The 19,123-nt window shown below is 48.7% G+C and overlaps 1 protein-coding gene across 1 annotated transcript in view; it reads left to right on the top strand.

Annotated features, from left to right (window-relative positions):
• Positions 1-19,123, top strand: part of Epas1 (endothelial PAS domain protein 1) — an 84,878-nt gene that overhangs the window by 40,705 nt on the left and 25,050 nt on the right. The window contains exons 2-5 of the mRNA XM_028892758.2: positions 4,425-4,615; positions 13,555-13,706; positions 14,118-14,202; positions 18,902-19,020. Coding sequence (XP_028748591.1) covers positions 4,425-4,615; positions 13,555-13,706; positions 14,118-14,202; positions 18,902-19,020 — 547 coding nt within the window. The remainder of the gene's footprint in view (positions 1-4,424; positions 4,616-13,554; positions 13,707-14,117; positions 14,203-18,901; positions 19,021-19,123) is intronic.

Below are 19,123 nucleotides of genomic sequence, written 5' to 3'. Positions count from 1 at the left end.
GTGAGCCAGCTCTCCAGCAATGGGGACTCCTTGTGTTCCGCCTTCCTACTCCCCCCAGTTTCAACTGCAATACTGGTTCTCCTCCGACGATTCCGTGATTTCCCTAAGGTTCTTGGGTGCTGATTCAAAGACAGAGCTACCCGAGCTCCACGGAGTCTTTGCCACTGGGTCTTTTATAAGTCTCCATCCTCTTCTTCCCATAGTGTGGATGAGGATCTGCTTTGTAGGAAAGTCTGGAATAACACTGGGCATGTCAGAATGGTTCAATAGTTCCCTTGTTGCCAGGGGAAAACATTGGGGGCGGGTGTTGGCTAGGATGGAGACAAATGATTTAGTCTCTCTAGCTCCTGTCTTTAAGGGTTATTGTGAAACTCAAAGGAGATTACATGTGTTTCTTTTAGAAAATAGTTTCCAAACTCCTAAGTTGTTATAAGGGTGTAGTCATTATCTTTCCAGATTAGCTGGAATCCTGCCTCTCTGAGTCCCTGTCCTTGCTGTTACCATGTTTGTACCTATTTATTATTCTAGTTAATGATGACAAGTGTAGCTGTTGCCCCCTAACTAGACTGCTTACTCCTGGAGAGGGAGGCTTGTGGGCTCCTTCACTCTCTAGTGACCACAGGAGCCAGCCTGGGGCCCAGCAGGCACATCTCGGTGTGTGTGAGGACGGGAGGCAGAGGGGCATTTAGGTAGTGTGTTTCATACACCACATGCTATACAGGGCCTCCTTATCAGAACAGGAGAGTCCCCAAGGATGGGAGGAGAAACTTCGAAGGAAAAAAAAAAAGGAGTGTGGTATAAGAAACTCTTAAGTCATTTCTAATTATCTAAATATTCAGGGTATGATAACTTTTTCAGAGAAGACAGTGGATTCTAACATGTAAATTTAGGATTGTCGCTCTATAAAGAAAAACAAACTATGATTGATCATTGTTGGGCCCATCTTGGGCCCAACTTTGTCAGCCTAGGAAGATGCCCAAATGTGACATGCAGGACGGGCCGGGATCAGCACCCCCCAGACAGCCTGCTAGGTGAGAAAGGACAGGTGTTATGGCAGAGTCCAAATGTAACCAATGCTCATGGTAGTCAGATGAATCTTCAATCTGCCATGATAGTTTTCACTGCCAGAGAACCTTCTAGAGCATCCACACTGACCTCATTTTATCCTGACAAGACATGGAGTCTTCTTCCTGTTTTACAAGTGAGGGGAGCAGAGCCCAGAGAATGTATTTTCTTCTCCAAAGTTAGATGGGTGTACTGTGGCCAATGGACAAACTTGGGCTTCTGGTGCCTGTACCTTCATGTTAATTATTTGAGTTCTTCAGGGTTGTTAATTAGATGATTTCAGTGTTACAGATTTTTGTCTATTTTTCTAAGAGTCAACATTCGACATCTCTGGACTATGTCAAGGTCAACTAGGGGATCTAATTAAAATCAAGCTAGTTCTAGAGTGAAACTCTAAAAATAAGGTAGCTAAAATGGAGCGCACAACTTTTAAACCAAGGGCCTGCCACAGTTCTCAGCCTTTCTTCTTCTAAACGGTTAAGATGTGGAAGTTTCCTCTTTCTTGCTAAGGAGGGGTACTGTTCTCCTACAGATGAACACTGAGTACTAGGGGTGGGGTGGGGGTAAGATTTTTAACCCTGGCTCTGCCACTAAATTAGATAATTGTTCTAGGCAAGCAACTTAACCCAGTTGGGTCTCAGTTTCCAGGTCTCTGAAATGGGGACATGGGTTCCACCTGCCTGCTCTCCTCACATGGTGGTTGCAATGATAAAATTAGGCAGCCTGCCTGCTCCCTAATTGGACCCTCCAAGGGCTTATGTAGGTTCTGGCTTTAAGACCTTGAGAAAATGATGCAGCCTGTTCTTAGCCTCAGTTTCCCTGTCTGTAAATTGTGTAGTGTCTACTGAGCTGTCATGAAGAAGACTATGATGAGGTGGTGTGTATAGTCCTTGGTGCAGTGGCTGAACACTTGCTGTAGTAGTGTGTGTGTGCTTGAAGGAATGTGGTACAGCTCAAATCCCTAATGCCAAGCAGAGCCCTGCCTCTAGGTAACCTCTCCCCCACAGCTCTTCCTCAGCCCTGGAGCTCTTCTTCTCTAAGGCAGGAGCCTCGACAAGGTGAGGGGCTTTGCCCATGAAGGTGTTGCTGCTAATCCATAGCCTGTGATGATTGCTCCACCCCAGCATGGCTGCTTTAGATGTTTCTAATGACTAGGTCATGTGTTGACCCGGCTGTTGTCAGGAAGTGTGAGGGGTGGTGCTGAAGAGTGAAATTCAGCGTCTCCTGTCTGGATCTCATGACCCAGAGCTGTAGTGTTCCAATGTAGGTACCCATCCTGCCTGCCTTTCCTACACCAAAAAGTCTGTGAGCCCTCAACACACCCCACCCCGGTGAACTCAGGATGAAGATGCAAACTCTGGGGACCAGTCAAGTCTGGTAGAAGATGCAAAATCTCCCAAAGGGCAGGTTCCTAGTTGGTGAGATGGATGGGGATACAGAGGTGTGGGATTCCTGAGAGCTGAAAGTCAGGAAGAGTGGAGGGAGAGAGGAATAGATGAGGGAACAGACAGGGGAGAGAGGACAAGAAAACCCAAGTCCCTCATTTCACAGTTTCTCACAAGGTTGACCATCAGAGTGCTGTGTGGTTCTTCCTGTAGTCTGGTATCCAGTGGGTAATCCATCCATCCAGGGAGCTGTGTCTGCCAATGAAGTATGCTGTAAAGTCAAAACAGGGCTTCTGCCTCAAATCTGCAAGGGGGTAAGAGGCATGCCAGCATTCCAGGCATCCCCAAATAGTGATTTTCTGTTCAGATAACAAGAGGCACAAAGCCTAACAAAAGGAAAGCAGCCCCTGGGTTGGCAATGTTAGAAGGCAAGGTAGAATGAGCCAGGCTGGAGCTGATTAGATCAAGCCTTGAAAGCCACAAAACACATTGAACATCTTCTACAGAAACAAAAAACAAACCAATTTCTTTATTATACAATACCTGTTATTTATAGAAACACAAGAAAACATAGATAATCACTCAGTAGGCCAGGGACGGGGTGGGGGGGTCCCCGCTCCCTAACTCCATTACTCTGCAGTTCTTAACAGTCACTAATGACTAAGTGCCTGGATTCTGGGATTGCCCTGCCCAGGGCAGAGTTCAATTCTCCACTTATCAACTGGCAGCCACAGGTGAATTATTTAGCCTCTGCGGGCCTGTTTTCTCATCTGGAGATCAGGGATGCTAATAATTTCTACTCTCGCAGCAAGCTGTGAAATTTAAAGAGGCTAACACCGTACTGTCTAAAATTGTAGCTGAACTATATCAAACGGTGTAATTGTGAGACCGTGACCGTTGTAAGAATGTTTATCATTTACTGTATTTCTCGCTGTATGACATAACAGAAAAATGTTACATGTAATGTGTGCATTTTTCTGAGGACATGCCCTATGCTGTTGATAGGATAGGTCGTCTTTTCATGGACAGATTGTCTTTTTTTTTTAATACTATTAAGCTAATGCTGATTGCTTATAGTGGGATGTGCCTGGAGCTAAGGTTTCACATAAGTGATCATATTAAGTCCTCACAGTAACAGTCAAGTGGGTACCACTGAGGGGATGCTAAGTGCCTTGAAGCTTTCAGAGTCAGCAAGACAAGTTAAGACTTCTGGCCCATGGGTTCTGATTCGCCCATGTTAGTGCTTGATGTGAGTTTCGTAAGACAATCCCGGCATCTTTAGACCTCCTGAGAGAGGTGGGTTTGAGTGTGGGTGTGGGTCTTCCTTCTTCTGTCCTGCAACAAAGAGGAAAATGCGCACAAGTCGGTCTGGTGGCCCAGGCCAGCGAGGTTTGTACGCGCTGCCATTTTTCACCCCTTGTAGGCACACACGTTGGAGTCAAACTGAGGCGTGTCTGCCTCGTGCTCTCCTTGGGTCTTGCTGGCGTTTTCAGTCTCTGCTCTGGCGTCTCTCTCACATCTGAATCAGGATCAGGGTCCAGCACTGGGCTTCGTTTTTACCGAGTGCATCTTACCTAGAAAAAAGAGAGCCTTGTTCTCCAGGGCTGTGCACAACGCCATGTGTGCACTGACCATAGTTTCTGCATCCTTCCCTTTCCATCACTGGAATTTTGACCCCTGTGCCCAAGGTCTGTTAATGAATTTAATCATCAAGTCTTTGTTGAAACTCTACCCGAATGAAGCCCAGTTCTGGCCCCCACAGGGATGTAGGGGAAGGAAGCCATTTGAGGAGACACCAACACACGCAAAAGCGGAGCGAGCCAGTAGCAAAAAGCAGCTTGCTCGTGGTTCCTCTGGGCTGGGCCCCGGTTGGCTCAGCGGGAGAACTGGATAGGGGCGTGAGCGTGACTCTACCAGCAGTGAGGGAGGATGACAGGGATGTTCTGGGCACTGAACCCTTGCTTCTTCATTTAGGAGCAGCTCGGAGCTGAGGAAGGAGAAATCCCGAGATGCCGCAAGGTGCCGGCGCAGCAAGGAGACGGAGGTCTTCTATGAACTGGCTCACGAGCTACCGCTGCCTCACAGTGTGAGCTCCCACCTGGATAAAGCCTCCATCATGCGACTAGCTATCAGCTTCCTGCGAACACACAAGCTCCTGTCCTCAGGTAAGACTGGCCGGTCCTGTCTGAGGCCGGCCTGTCCCTAGGCCTCGCTCCCAGACCTATTGCTCTACAAACATCCACCCACAAAAAGGCCGACAATGGGCCTGTAGTTTTACATGTATTTGTGTGTGAGCATATGTATGTGGGTGCATATGGAGGTCAGAGGACACCTTTGGAGAATCTGCTCCGTTCTCTTCTCCCATCATCTGGGTCTGGGGCTTGAACTCAGGACGTCGGGCTTGGCAGCAAGCACCTCTGCCCAGTGAGCCCTCTCACTGGCCCTGTTCCTTCATTTTAGTCATCTCCTGTCTGTCAATGGTCTCATCATGAGTACACCCAGGGGAAGAGGTCAAGGGCAGGACCGAGGGAAGAGTATGAGCACCCAAAGCAAGAGAGGAAAGGGGCTGGGAGGGTAGGCCACAGCTGCTAGAAACCCAGCCCTGCTACATCTGGCGGTGGGCCCTGTTCCGCATGTGATTCTGCAGGAAGCCTGTCACCCTCATCGTCCTGACACATCTCTAGGACATCGGTGGCAGGGGTGGGCCTCATCCATCTATCCCCTCCTACTAAGCAGTTAGGCAGAGCATTTGGTTTCTTGGAAGGAACTTTGGTTTCCTTGCCTATACACTGGAATTGTCCATGCTTACTGCCCAGGGAGGGCTGTAGGGATGAATGGAGACAGTGGCTTAGCTGTGCCCGTTCCTGCTGAGATAGCCCCTTGGTGGATGACAGCCTCAGGCATCACCTGCCCCCAGCCAGCCCGTGTAGTCTCCTTTCCCTAGAATCCCTGCAACAGCAGTCCATTAAAAAAAAAAAATTCATTTTCCTTTCTCAGAGTGACATTCTTCAAAACCTACTTCCTGTTAAGCCCCCACCAGGAAGAGGCAGCCTGGGATTTCCACTTTCAGATCCTCTGTGCACTCTCGTTGAGTTTATTCTTTCTATAAGGAGACTGGGCAGTGTGTAACAGCCAGATTGGCACTATGGTTGGGCAGCGTCTCAGGGCACGAGCGGGTGAGGCCGTCAAGGAGGCAAAGAGATCCTGCGGTTCCTTTTCTGTTTTCCCAAAGTGAGTGTGGTGCTCTGGACACGGGCTCCTTCTGCCATCCTGTAAGGACAGAACTATTTTAGGAAAGAGCCCCCCTCACAGAGGGAATCCAGAGCGAGGCAGGGAAGCCAGACTGGCCGGTGCTATTCTGGGCCCTGTGCACAGGAAGGATACACGGGAAAGACCTTTGGAGGAGAGGCTGACTGCCCGGGGCCCAGAGGGTGGAGGCTAAATCTGTGCCTCGAGGTCGGGCGACCGCATTGTCGCATTGTCGCAGAGACAGCAGATCCTGGGGGAAAGCGAGGGCAGGGATGCCGCCCGGGCCGTGAGACAGGAGCAAGCACTCAGTTGCCAGTGCACATGGCAGAGAGAAGCACGGGTTAAGGCCCCATAAAGCTTGGATTGCCAAATAAAAGGCAGACTGCTGGAGACTCCATCCTAGGTCATGTGCATGCCTTTCTTCTTACACCGAGGTTTGTCCCATTGGAGCAGTGAGAAAGACAGATGTAGGTGATTTGTAGGATTCTGCGAAGCCGCCCAGGCGAAGATGTTGAGAAGAGCCAGTGAGCCAATGTCCAAGGGAAGCAGCTTGGAGACCGACCAGGACTAGTCACAAGCAATGGGGTGGACAGGAGGTTCTCAGAGCCGGGGCTGTGTCTTGCTCTTGGAGCAGGAACACGTTGTCTGCGAACGCCCACACAGACACTATGTGTCTTCCTCGGTGGTTGCGAGGTTGACCCGCTGAGGTCTCGGGTAGGGTTGGATCTTCTGAGCATATCTGTCTTCACGTATCTTGTACAACCCCTCCCACACTCTGCATGCTGCATGAAGTCATAGATCCAGGACCAGACATCACACCTCCCAGGAACTCTGAGCGTTGACCACAAGGACTGCCTACCTCCTAGACAGCCCAAGCACGAACAGGCCAGAGCCCTTGGCACATCAGCTCTAGGGCTGTCTGTCCCAAAGAAAGAAGTCAGAAAATGATAATTTAAAAAAAAGTTTCTACTTCTGGTCATCTGGTCCTGGTGTCCTTAAAGGAGAAGGTCTCATAAAATACACCCAGGAAAGGAAGTGACAGCTTGGCTCTCCCTTTTCTCTCTATCGTTTCTCAGAGGCTCCTACCAGGCATTCTCTGGACCAGCTGTAGAAATTTTCAGAACCAACCTTTCTCCTCCCGCCCTCCCTTTGGTTGTAGAGTGTGCACGCACACTCTTGCAGTAGACAGAGGAGGATGTTGGGGCCTTGCTCGGCTGCTTCTGCCTCATTTCTTCGAGACAGGGTCTCTCATTCAACCCAAAGCTCGCTCTTTTGGCTAGGCCGGTGGGCCAGCAAACTCCCAGGATCTACCCATCTCTGCCCCCCAATTCTGGGGTCCTGGGCATACACAGCCAAGCTCAGCCTCTACAGGAACATTGGGGATTCAAACTCAGCCCTTCATGCTTGTACGGCTAGTGTTTTTATGCACTTAACTGCTTCCCCGGGGTCCTCCTTTTCTTTTCTTCTAATTCATTGCTTTGTTTTTGTTTTTTTATTATTTAAGACAGGGTTCCTTAGTGTAGTTCTAGCTGTTCTGGAACTCGCTTTGTGAACCAGGCTGGCCTTGAACTGTCTCTGCCTCCCGGGTGCTGGAATCAGTTATATGCTGCCCATGCCCAGCTAAATAATTGTTTTAAAATTTTGTGTGTGTGTGTGTGTGTGTGTGTGTGTGTGTGTGTGTGTGTGTGTAGGCCAGAGGACAGCTTTTGGGAGTTGGTTCTCTCTCTCCACCATGGACTCTAGAGATCCAACTCATACTGCAGAGCCATCTTGTCAACCCTGAATCCTAAGTTTTTATGTTTTATTCTATTTTGGTTTTTGTACATGACTAAAAGATGACAGAATCTTTGAGCCGATATCCTCCCGAATTTGGAGTATTAGTGTGGCTGCCATCTCTCCCTGCAACTTTGTACACATCTTTCTCTCCCTCGGCCTTGGTTTCTTTATAGCACAGAGGGAATGATGATATTCACCCGCAACAGTGTTGGATGATATGAAAGACCTTAGTCACTAGCCCGCTGTGCAAGTTATAGTTTAGAAATAATTTCAATAAATTGAAGAAATGTAAAAGAAAAACCAGGGGAAAACTAATGTCCTTGGACCCACCCTTCAGCAGTCCCAGTGTTAGGGCACACACTTTCCCAAGTCAAAACAAACTGCAAACTCCTTCTCTGTGTAAGTTGAGGTTGTATGCCTCAGAGTTCAAATGGCTGTAACATACCAGGCTTGGCTTTAGGATTTCTTCTTTACTTAGTACCACACTTCCCTTTGATTCTCACAGTAGGCTGTTGTGTGTGGGAATGTTGGAGAGGAAGCCTCAACACTGAGAAATCCAGGCTGTGAGTCGGGGCCGCAGTTGAGATTCGTATCACAGGAAGCCGACTGGAACAATGGCTTTATGGTACTCTCTTCCACACTGGGCTGGGGACAGAACACATTCTGGCGGGAACATGAGTGCAAATATCACTTGATTGTCTTAAATTCTCTTCCAAGAAGAGCCCAGCACTCTGGGACTGGAGGAGAGTCACTTCTGCGTCCCAGGAATTTTAGGCCAACAGTAATCTACAAAAATGGGCTTTTCACCCTAAAACTGATCTGAGGCCTCCCCAGATTCATACCTGGCAAAATTCAAATTCTCTCTACTGTAGCATTGGCCATCAACACAAAGCCAGGTTTCTAGAGCTTAATGTCAGGTTCATTTTTGATTCCTGGCATTTGCATAGTGAAGGCACAGGAGATGATGGTATCCCCCCAGACTGCTCAGGGAAAGATGGTAATGCTATTTTAAAGAAGTTTCCACCATGACCTTTCCACCAGGAAAAGTGGGACAAAGGGCACACAATGATGGCAGCTGATGAGGTTTCTGTACCCGCTTATGCCTCCTGGTCAGACCTCTTTTCCCTGGTTCCCATCCCACTTGTTGTGCTGACGCACCCCTCGCCCCACCTATAGTCCAAATCAGGGCCTTTTTCTGTCCTGTTTGGAAGCAAGCCAGTAAGATGATTCATGCCAGGATGTTAATGGTCGAGAGAGCCAGCAGCCCTTTCAAGAAATACTACCCTAGTTCACAACATTCTCTTAAAGCGAACGGTCTGGTCAGTCAATGGGTATCAACTGAACGTAGCCCCACATAGCGTTTTATGGAGGCTAGCACGGAGAAGGGAGATGGGATGAGCAGATATGGAAAGCACAACATCAACAACAACAAAAGAGAATAAAGAAAAAGAAAAGGAAAAAATAAATTAAAAGAAAAAATAAAGAAATCAGGTGAAATCTATTCCCAGCTCCAAGTGTGAGATGGCCCAGCCTGCCCACAGTGGGGTATCAGGTGCATACAGTAAGTGGCTCACACTCAGGTCCTTGTGGCTTGTGTGGAACTCGGTCTGCCGTCAGTGTCCCTGGAGGGCATGAGGTCTGTGTCGGTGCTGGGATCGGAGCAACTGCTTAGGCCAAGCTCTTAAAAGGAAAGACCCTGCAGAGATAACCAAGCGCCAAGCACCCCTGGAGCAGGAAGCCTGTATCTGACCCTGTTAGGACCGCTCAAGCAGTCCCGGAATTTCTTGAAGAAGGAAATGCTGAGACGGATAACGCTGGTAGAGTAAGACTGTAGCCAGCATCCTGGCCAGCCTCACTGCTGGCACAGCTGGACCTCAGAGACCCAGTCAGAAGCTGCCTGCCCTGCCACCTGCCAGTTTACCGAAAACAGCCACCTCCTACCATCCTGATGTGCCACCCCACATGGGTGGTGCTGCCTTGAAGGATGTGAGCGTTGCTCCGGAAAAGGTGCTCCCAAACCTCCTCAGCTGCACATATCCTGGCTGTGGGGAGTCATCAAAGCCTGTTTACTGGCACTATTTTTAGCATTAAAGAAACTTGTTGTGCCCCTAGCTGACCGTGCCCCTTCTCAGCGGAGGCCGCTGGTCTATATACCACAGTCCTTCTTGGAGATTTGAACCCTGACAGGTCTTGGGAAGCAAGGGACCAGGATGTCGAACCCAAGGTATGAAAAGATCCAGCCAGTACCTTAGTGAGCACCTGCTTCATTCTCCTCAAGCAGAGTTTAGACTCCTCTCAGCAGATGACTTCCCTGGAAGTCTTGATTCCCTGAAGGAGTAGGGTTGCTTTCATTCTTCAGTATCCCCAGTTCTCCGCAGGACAGGACTGAGTGTGTCATGGGGTGGCATTGGTGAACCGATTACTTTTCTCCAGCCCAGGACAGACAGAGAGTAAGTAAACTCTTAGTGACTGTAATGGTCCCCTCTTTTCCCACGCCCAGTGCAGGGTCAGATATTGATATCTACGGGGAGGCCTGATGTACACAGCGGAAAGACACGGCAGTGTTCAGCAGAGATGTGACGTGAGGTTCAGGGCTCTGGGTGCCGGAGCCGGGACATCTGCCTCCCTCGTCCAGGCTGGGAGTGACTTGGTTAAGTTCCTTCAGAAACTCTCAGGGGGATAAGCAGGTGCTGTAAAGAGCAAACAGTTCCATTGAAGGAAGAGGCCACGCCTGAGCCTGGCTGCTCCAGGGTCCCAGGGAAAGAGGCGGGAGGGCTGCTGGTGTCCTTGACCCTGTAGCCATTGTGACTTCAGTCTCAAGATGTTCTGTTTCTCGTCGTGGCCCCAGAGCACCCTTCTCCCCTGCCCCGCCCCCCCTTGCCTCCAAAGGCTGGTCAACCCACCACTGCAGCCAATTTCGCCACCTCCTGGAAGGAAGCAGGCTGGACACTGTGGAAAGCCGCTTGGCTGTGCTGGGCCTGTTAAAAACAGGCAACTTCCAGCAGAACTATTTTCCCTGGGCCTAGTTAACCCAAACAGGCTGTCTTGGGATTACTCCAGATTTTGAAGTCAGTGTTACCACTGAGATCAAAGAAGCTGAGGAGAAAATAACTTCTCAGTAGGCTTCAGGGCTGGTCTCTGCTTGTCTGGAGAAAGTGGCCATCTAGTTAGTGGAACCCAAATGCAGCTGAAACCCTCTCCCTGCCCATTTCCTAGATCAGGCACCCCTGCCCAGACTGGCTGGTTCTCTACACAGGGGCTAGAAATATAACCTGGAGTTGAGATAGTCTGCAGCATGTGGTTCCCGAAGCAACAGCTTTGACACCCTTTGAACATGGTGAAAGGAGAAGGAGGAGGAGGAGGGGGAGGGAAAGAAGAGGGAAGAAAAGGAGGAGGGGGAAGAGGGGGAAAAGGGGAAGGAGGAGAAGAAAAGGAAGGAGGAGGAAGAAGAGAAAGAGGAGGAGGAGGAGGAGGAGGAAGAAGAGGAGGAGGAGGAAGAGAAGGAGGAAGAGGAAGAGGAGGAGGAGGAGGAGGAGGAGGAGGAAGAGGAGGAGGAGGAGAAGAGCCCACTCCTAGCTCCTCTGAACTATGAAGGAAGCCCGGAAGTACACCCCTCCAGCGCCATCCTGAATGGGGTGTAGTCTTCTTCTCCTACTGGCAAGGGTCTTGGGCTTGGCTTAATTTTTCAACAAGAGTTTCCACATTTTTTTTCTTTGCACAAAACGCCATAAATTGCATAGCAGTCCTGGGCCCAGAAGTTCTTTCTTAACCTCCGCGGGGTCCTGACGTACCCACCGAGTTTGCCTCCCTCCCACCATGGATTTAAGCATGGATGCTCCCCGGGAGTGCTAACATCGGCAGCCGCTTCGCTTCCTCCCCCATAATGAGCTCATCCTCATTAGTCCAGAAAACTGGTTAGCTGCCAGAGCATCGGACTGAGCTCCTAGGAGGGCATCCAGTGTGGCATAGGTAGGTGGTAGTAAGCTCTAGCCGCTTGGACTTGGTTTGAAGAGAAGGCATTGCCTTCCATGTGCCTCATCCTGTTGGTAAACTAAAGGAAGGTTACCAGGAGACTAGTCCCATTCTATTTCTTTGCGGAAATGGCAGGGTCCTGGACTCTCGGCACGGTCTCTGATTCTGGGCCCTGCAAAGTAGCTGGTCCCCAGCAGTCCCACTAAAGACCCTTCATGGGAGCGTCTGCACGTCTGGGGCTGTTCTGCTGATGCTCACATTTGAGGGTTCACAGAAAGGAAGAAAGGAGAACTGAACACGCTCAGTGTCCTTGCTTCTGCAAGGGTCTTTGATCTTGACTGCACAGCATAAGTGATGTCACTTGCCAAGTGGCCAGTCTATCTAATGGCACTTTATGCTCCCCTGAGGAGTCTCCATTTGAAAGGTTCCTTTTACATCAATGTATCCTACCCCCGAAACCTCTCGTTCTGTAAGTCAGGCCAGGCTCTCTTGAACTGATGGGTGTGTTAGATGAATACATATTTTGTTGTTGTTGTTTCTGTTTTTTGAGACAAGGTCATATTACGTAGCTCCGGCTAGCCTTGAACTCACCATGTAGACCAGACTGGCCTCAGATTCAGAGATCCACCTGCTTCTGCCTCCTGAGAGCTCGGATTCAAGGCCTGCACTACCACAACCTGGTCGAATGCAGATTTTCAAAGCACACATACATTTGGCATTAACTAATGAACTAGAAGAAGGAACAGTCTGTATTCTGAGGATAACGGCGAAGGGCCGGGGCCTGAGAGTTCTTTTTGTCTGGACAAGAGCAGAGCCTATATTTTGCAGCTAGCAAAGGTGTACTTGGCAGTCCAGGGTATACCGAGTGCATGGTTCAGGGTAGATCTATCCCCACGTTACCCCCAGCATCTGCCTCTTTAATCCGTCACTTGCCTTCTCACTGTTTTGTGCCTCTAAGTTTCATTTTCTTTAAACGACTCTGTATGCTATTCCCAGACTAATGCCCCCAATGGTGCTTTAACATGCCACCTCTGCTCCTCGGGCTGGAAGAGGAGGTCCTTCAGAACACTGGGCTTTCTTTACTTGTCGAGTCTCTGATACTGGGAGATGGATCATCTACATCCAGGTGGGCTCTTCTCAGTCCTGGGAGGAAGCCTGCCCCATGCATTTTGGAATGGCAGCCCAATCCTGTCCCGACTGACAAGCCTCTCTTTGTATCTTACAGTGAACTCTGTTTCAGGAGTCTTCTCAATCCTGCTTCTTTGGAAAGAATCATCTCTCATCACTGCAAACTAACTCTCCTCCTCTGACTCCTGGAGTACTTGCTCTCTGCACCCCCATTTGGGTGCCCCACTGTAGTATGTGTGAGTGTTTATTTAGATTTGTGAGGTGTGCATAGCATAGCAGAATTCTCTATCTGGGCTCTGAACAATTTGAGGACAGTGGTGATGTCTTAGAGGGAGCAAATGGGGGAAAGAGGCTTACAATTGTTGAAACCAGGGAGATGGAAATCACTCTTCTGGCTTTGCTGACGAGGAAGGTGATGTTCAAACAGTTGTTACTCAAAGTCATAGCCCAGTGGGAGACAGAGCTAGGAATAGATATGCTATTTGACTCCAAAGCCTGCAAGATGGTTGAATGTGGCCACTGCATCCAGCCCCCGGGGCTTGCTAACTTTCTAGACTTCACAGTCTTTGGCAAATGGCTTAACTCTTGTAAATCTAGCTCTGGAAAATGAGACTAAGGAATGGTCCCTACTTCGTGAGTCATTGTAACATCTATGTTTAGTACTATGTCTGCTTGTGGTTGTTGCTCCACATATATTAGCAACTAAAATACCTCTAGTTTCTCCCACCACCATTACTACTGATATTGCAAGTACTGTTACCATGACAACCATGCTATTCCCCAAATCATCATCAGTGTGTTCTGGGTGTTTCATCTAGTGTCCACTCATCAGGCATGTGGCAGACACTAAGTTGGCAGTATGCATTTCCCAAGAAGTCCACCTTATACCCTAAAACCATGCCTGGCAGTCCTCTGTCCCTTCGGTGGTATCTGTTTTAAGACCACACTCATGAAACGTTGTCTGTCCCTCTCTTTCCAGTATGCTCTGAGAATGAATCTGAAGCTGAGGCTGACCAGCAGATGGATAACTTGTACCTGAAAGCCTTGGAGGGTTTCATTGCCGTGGTGACCCAAGATGGTGATATGATCTTTCTGTCGGAAAACATCAGCAAGTTCATGGGACTGACCCAGGTGACACGCTTCAAAAGGGACAAATGTCTTCACTTGGGGGATAGAAACTAACGGGCGGGTCCTGGCCACCATCTCTCTAGACGGCTCCTTACACGTGCCCATCCTGATGATTACAATCCTTGGGCCACAGGCCGTAGGAACACGCTCCCGTTGGCATGGGGCTTGACATTGTTGGTGGCCATCCTAGCAGATCCTATAGCTAGATTAACATGGCAGCCCTTGGGAACCAAGACCCTGTCCATATCAATAGCACTCCGCTGCATCTGTAAGCCCATGGACCTGGTATTGGCCAGAGACTGTCAGTGACCACTCTATTCAGTCTCCTCCCTGTCTCCAAATCTGGAAGTCCTCCCGGCTCCCTCTTAGAGTCATTGTTAGGAGTGACGAAGTCCGACCTTGCTTCTAAAACAGGTGGAGCTAACAGGGCACAGCATCTTTGACTTCACGCACCCTTGTGACCATGAGGAGATCCGCGAGAACCTGACTCTCAAAAATGGTAACGTGTTCTTCTGTGTTTCCATTCTCCTTGTGATCACCTCCCCCAAGCTGACTCATATAGGCCAGATGGATTATGGTATGGTGATGGGAAAACTGACCTCTGTAAGCTCCAGTTAGACTAGCTCTTGGGTGGATATGCAGCCTTGGAGTTGAGATTATATGACCCAGGACTCAGAAAAGCTCCTGGGGGCCATACATGACACCTGATGTCATACTACCAGGGTACTCCTTCAAGTCAGGGTGCCATCGCTAGGAGGTTTCATCACCTGAGATCAATTATCTCTGCCAAGTGACGCCACCCAAACCAATAACTTCATCTACGCCAGATTATTTATGGGAAATGCTACTGATGTCTTTTGTTGTGTATCAAACCAACCAAAACACAGGCTTAAGCAATCTTCCAAGTTCCTGTGGGTTCTGTGGGCAGGTCTCTTGCTTTATATGACATCAGCTGGATTGCAGTCACCAGAGGCTGGACTAGGCTGATGTGATCAACATGGCTCACCTGTGGCTTGTAGCTGGGACACAGGTGACCACAGCTCACACTATAGAGCTTTATAGTAGCCATCTTCAGAAGGGGACTCCAGAACAGTCATCTTATATGGCAGCTCAGGACCATGTAGATCTTTTCTCTCTGCAAACTGCAGCAGTAGAAGCGGACAGACCTTCCCAGACCTGAGTCCTGAAACTGGGACATCATCACTTCTATTCCTATTTTGCTGGTTGATGCAAGGTTCAAGCCTACCCTGGCTGGGTGTGTCTCAGGAGGCACGGCCCTTAGGATCACCACTGAAGACTAGTTCTTACAGGAGCCATGTAGTGAATGGAGCCTGTGGTGATGAGACATGGGGCAGAGAGGTTTGATGGAGAAGGTTTTAAACCCTCTCTTATACTGAACTCTATGGGTATGTAGCCGGTGAGTGCCAGCGGGTCTGAGAGTACACATGCAGAAGGCGCTTGGCTTCATCTCTAAGAACATTCAACAAAAAGGCACGAATGAGGATCTTCAGAAGCACTAAAACTTTGGGGCTGGAGAGATGGCTCAGTGGTTAAGAGCACAGACTGCCCTTCCAGAGGACCTGAGCATGCCTCCCAGCTCCCACAACCCATGGCTCACAACCACCTGGAACTCCAGCTCCAGGAGGTCAAGTGCCCTCTTCTGGCCTCTGTGGGCACTCACACAAATGTGCACACAAACACATGGATAAAAATACAGTAAAATCTTTCAAAACTAAACAAAATGAGCCATAGCTGTAGGCAGCAGTAGCGCCCAATGACTGCCCAAGATCCTCTCTGAACCTGAGCACCTATCACTGGGCTGGACAGACTGCCCATCAAGATATCACCCTTCTCATCTCTCACCTGTCACTACCATGGGGCGTGTGCTCATCCAACCTGAATGACAAAAGCAGGTACCACACCTGCAAGGTTTTCTCATCACATGCATGCTGCAAAAGCTGACATTTCATGGGCTCACCTCCGCTCTTGGTACAGAGTACTGCAATCCTCACTTGGGCTTACAAAGCTTTGTAAAATTATAACCACCTCCCTTTCCAGTGCTGCCCCGACCTTTTACCTGGATCATTGCTTTCTGTCTGAAGGCCTTCCCCTACTGGATCCCAGAGGACACAGGCTGGGGACCACCATGAGTTTATTTAATGTCTTGTCTATGCTGCTGAGAAATTCTAGACTATATAGAATGATTGGTTCTCTATGGTGAAGGTGCTACCATACTGGCATTTTCTTCCTCCCCTCCCTCCTTCCTTCTCTTTCTCTTCTGAGATGGGATCTTGCAGAGTAGCCCAGGCTGGCCTGAAACTTGTAATCCTCCCTCCCAAATCCTGGGATTACAGACATACACCAACACACGTGGATTCCAGAAGCACTTTTTTAAAAAAAAAAAAAACAAAACAAAAACTTTTATTGATTCTTTGTGCATTTCACATCATGCATTCTGGTATCTCCCCATCACTGCCCCCTTCCACCCCAAATCAAAACCAAATTTAAAGAAAATCCAAAACCCAAACCAAACCAAACAAAAACAAAAAGAAGAAGAATCTTGTCCTGGAAGCTGTAGTGTGGCCCATTGAGACACATAGTTTACCCTTTAGTCCACTCATTTTCACCTGCAAGCGTTCAGAAGCACTGTCTAAAGAGGTGTCTCTATGGTGATATATTGTGTACCCTAATAAAATTTGCCTGAAGATCAGAGGACAGAACAAGCCACTAGATTAAACATAGATGCCAGGCAGTAGTGGCACACACGTTTAATCCTAGAACTCGGGAGGCAGAGATCCATCTGGATTTCTGTGAGTTCAGAGTCACCTTGGACTACATGAGATTAATTCAGTCTAGAAGAGAAACAGAGCCAGGCAGTGGTGGCACATATCTTTAATGCCAATACTTGGGAGTCACACACCTTTAATCCCAGCCCTTGTGATCTCATACCTTTAATCCCAGTATTTGGGAAGCACACACACACCATTAATCCCAGCACTAGAAAGGAAGTGAGGGCTGGGTGAAGAGAGGTATATAAGGGTGAGGAGACAGGAACTGAAGCCTTTTCAGGCTGAGGGATCCTAGAGGTAAGAAGTGGCAGTGACTTGTTCCTTTGTCTCTGATCTATCAGCATTTACCCCAATATCAGACTCCATTTTGTTTTGTTTTGTTTTGTTTTGTTTTATTAAAGACCATTTAGCAATTCATGTTACATGTCTCTCACTGTTTCTTCACTTAAGAATGAACTCACTGGCCCCTGGGCTCTTGGCCTCAGTCCAATACTGACTGAAATCTGTTTGATTCTGTGAGCTGAACGAAGTATCTCACTCCCGCGCTGCTCATGACCTTTTCAAATCCGTGGCAAAAGGATGAGGCCAAGTCCAGCATTTTCTAGCTTCCAGATGTGCTGGCTCACAGCTAAGTGCCCTCTGCTCAGCTGAGTAGAATTTTACATCTTTTGATTCATGAATGGGAGTTGGGATCAATCAAACCCAGTGAATCAACAAATCCTCACAGAAGGTTTCAGTCTGCATAGACTCAACACATGGTCTAAAAACAAAGGGTCAGGGTGGATTCCTGGAGGAGGAAAGATTGGAGACAGGCTGTGGAATGCTTTGCTGTTGAGGTCGAAGGCCTCAAATGTTTGTCCTGCAGACAGTTGGGAGCTACTGAAAATGTTTAAGCTGAAGTGGTACTATCAAACCAGAATGGGGAGACGCTGAAGGTTAGAGAATTAGGAGCCCACAATAGCAATCCAGACAAATAGCCACAAATGAATCTCTGGTCCCTTCATCCCTAACTCCTGGGGCTCCCCCAGTACAGTTACAATTCATCATATACAAACCCCACTTAAAAACTAAAATTATAAGAAGCATAATTATGGGAGAAACAGTTTATCAGGACAACAGTGCAGTCTAACACTTAGTAGGTTCCCCCCAAAATATTTAAATTCAGTTCAAGGATCCTGATTCTTTGGTTACACAGTTCTTCTAGACTGTGTCAGTCAAAGAAATCAAGGTTCCTCAGAGGTGTGTGTAGAGATGTTGGCAGCTTCTCTTAGAAAGAGCAGTGTGGCTATCTGAAGGAAGTCTCTAGATTGCTCTGTAATGCTGGGCCTGTGAAGGCCCAGAATGGAGCTGGCGGTAAAGACACAATTTAGACACACCTGGCCTTGTATGTACCACTCTGCAGAACAAGAAGCAGAAAAACTGGGTAGGCATTGGAGACTTTTATGCTGTATGTTCTTTGTCTCAATGATTTATTTAATCCTGGATGAAAGGTGATCTAATTGATCTGTGTCAAGAACATCTTTAAGATAGACTTGTCTACCCAGTTCCATATAAAAGAAGGTGTGTGTGTGTGTGTGTGTGTGTGTGTGTGTGTGTGTGTTTTCTCGCTTCCCTCCCCTCCCCTCCCCTCCTTGACACATGATGCCTTAAGGAGAAAACTGATGGTACATTATCCAGAACACAGTGGTTCCGGGATGCAGATAGGATATATTGTCCACGTTCCTGGGAGATGGGTTAGAAAGAGCACACAGGAGTGTCCAAGGATAAGTCTAACTGGAAGGAATATTCTAACTGGACAGATTCATGTCCTTAGAGTAACCATGGTCTCCCTCAAACTTCCCACTGGAGGACCTGGCCTGCCCCATGAGAGGCCGCTGAGAACTGTGGCCGGAGCCTGATGCTCTCAACTGACAACCCTGAGGGCCTGCCTGCTAAGTGCAGTGGGTACCAGATGATGGTACAGCCCCTGTCTTCGGACCTTGGTGCTCCTGGGGATTCAGTAACACGGGAGCTTCTACTCAGCCGTCCTCAAGCCCGGCACCTCTCCAAGATGGGCATCAAGGGCATCTGGTTTCTTCAGGAGAGCAGCTCTGCCTTCCAGTAGCCCTCTCTACCCACTCTGAGTCTCCACAGACCTGATGCTAGCCCATGGCCCCTGAGTGGAAGTGGCCGTCACTGGAAGTTTTGTATAAAGCTTCCTTTCCATCCTCTCGTTCTGGCCATAAGCGAGGCAGGGCTTAAGGTGCATGTGTCAGCTGAGGTACCATTCCTCCTTAGGCTGAAGGACTCCGTGCCCATGGCAGACTGCAAGCACTAGACGGCAAACCGCTAGGAAACACAGACACAAGTTGCCTAGGAACGTTGTGGTTTGGACTCATTCAACTGATTCCCACACCCTTGCCCACTCAGGCTCTGGTTTTGGGAAGAAAAGCAAAGATATGTCTACCGAGCGCGACTTCTTCATGAGGATGAAGTGCACAGTCACCAACAGAGGGCGGACTGTCAACCTCAAGTCAGCCACCTGGAAGGTAGGCTGTTAGCTATGGGTTCAAGTCTCACGGGTAAGGTGGGAGCAGGGGGTACCTAAAGCCCTGGCCCTGTTTTCGGCACTCTAGGACTTTCCTGACTGTT

The sequence above is a fragment of the Peromyscus leucopus genome, chromosome 22 (genome assembly GCF_004664715.2).
Source record: "Peromyscus leucopus breed LL Stock chromosome 22, UCI_PerLeu_2.1, whole genome shotgun sequence".
Lineage (NCBI taxonomy): Eukaryota > Metazoa > Chordata > Mammalia > Rodentia > Cricetidae > Peromyscus > Peromyscus leucopus.
The sequence above is the reverse complement of the archived record's forward strand: the minus strand, read 5'-3'. Positions and strand labels throughout refer to the sequence as shown.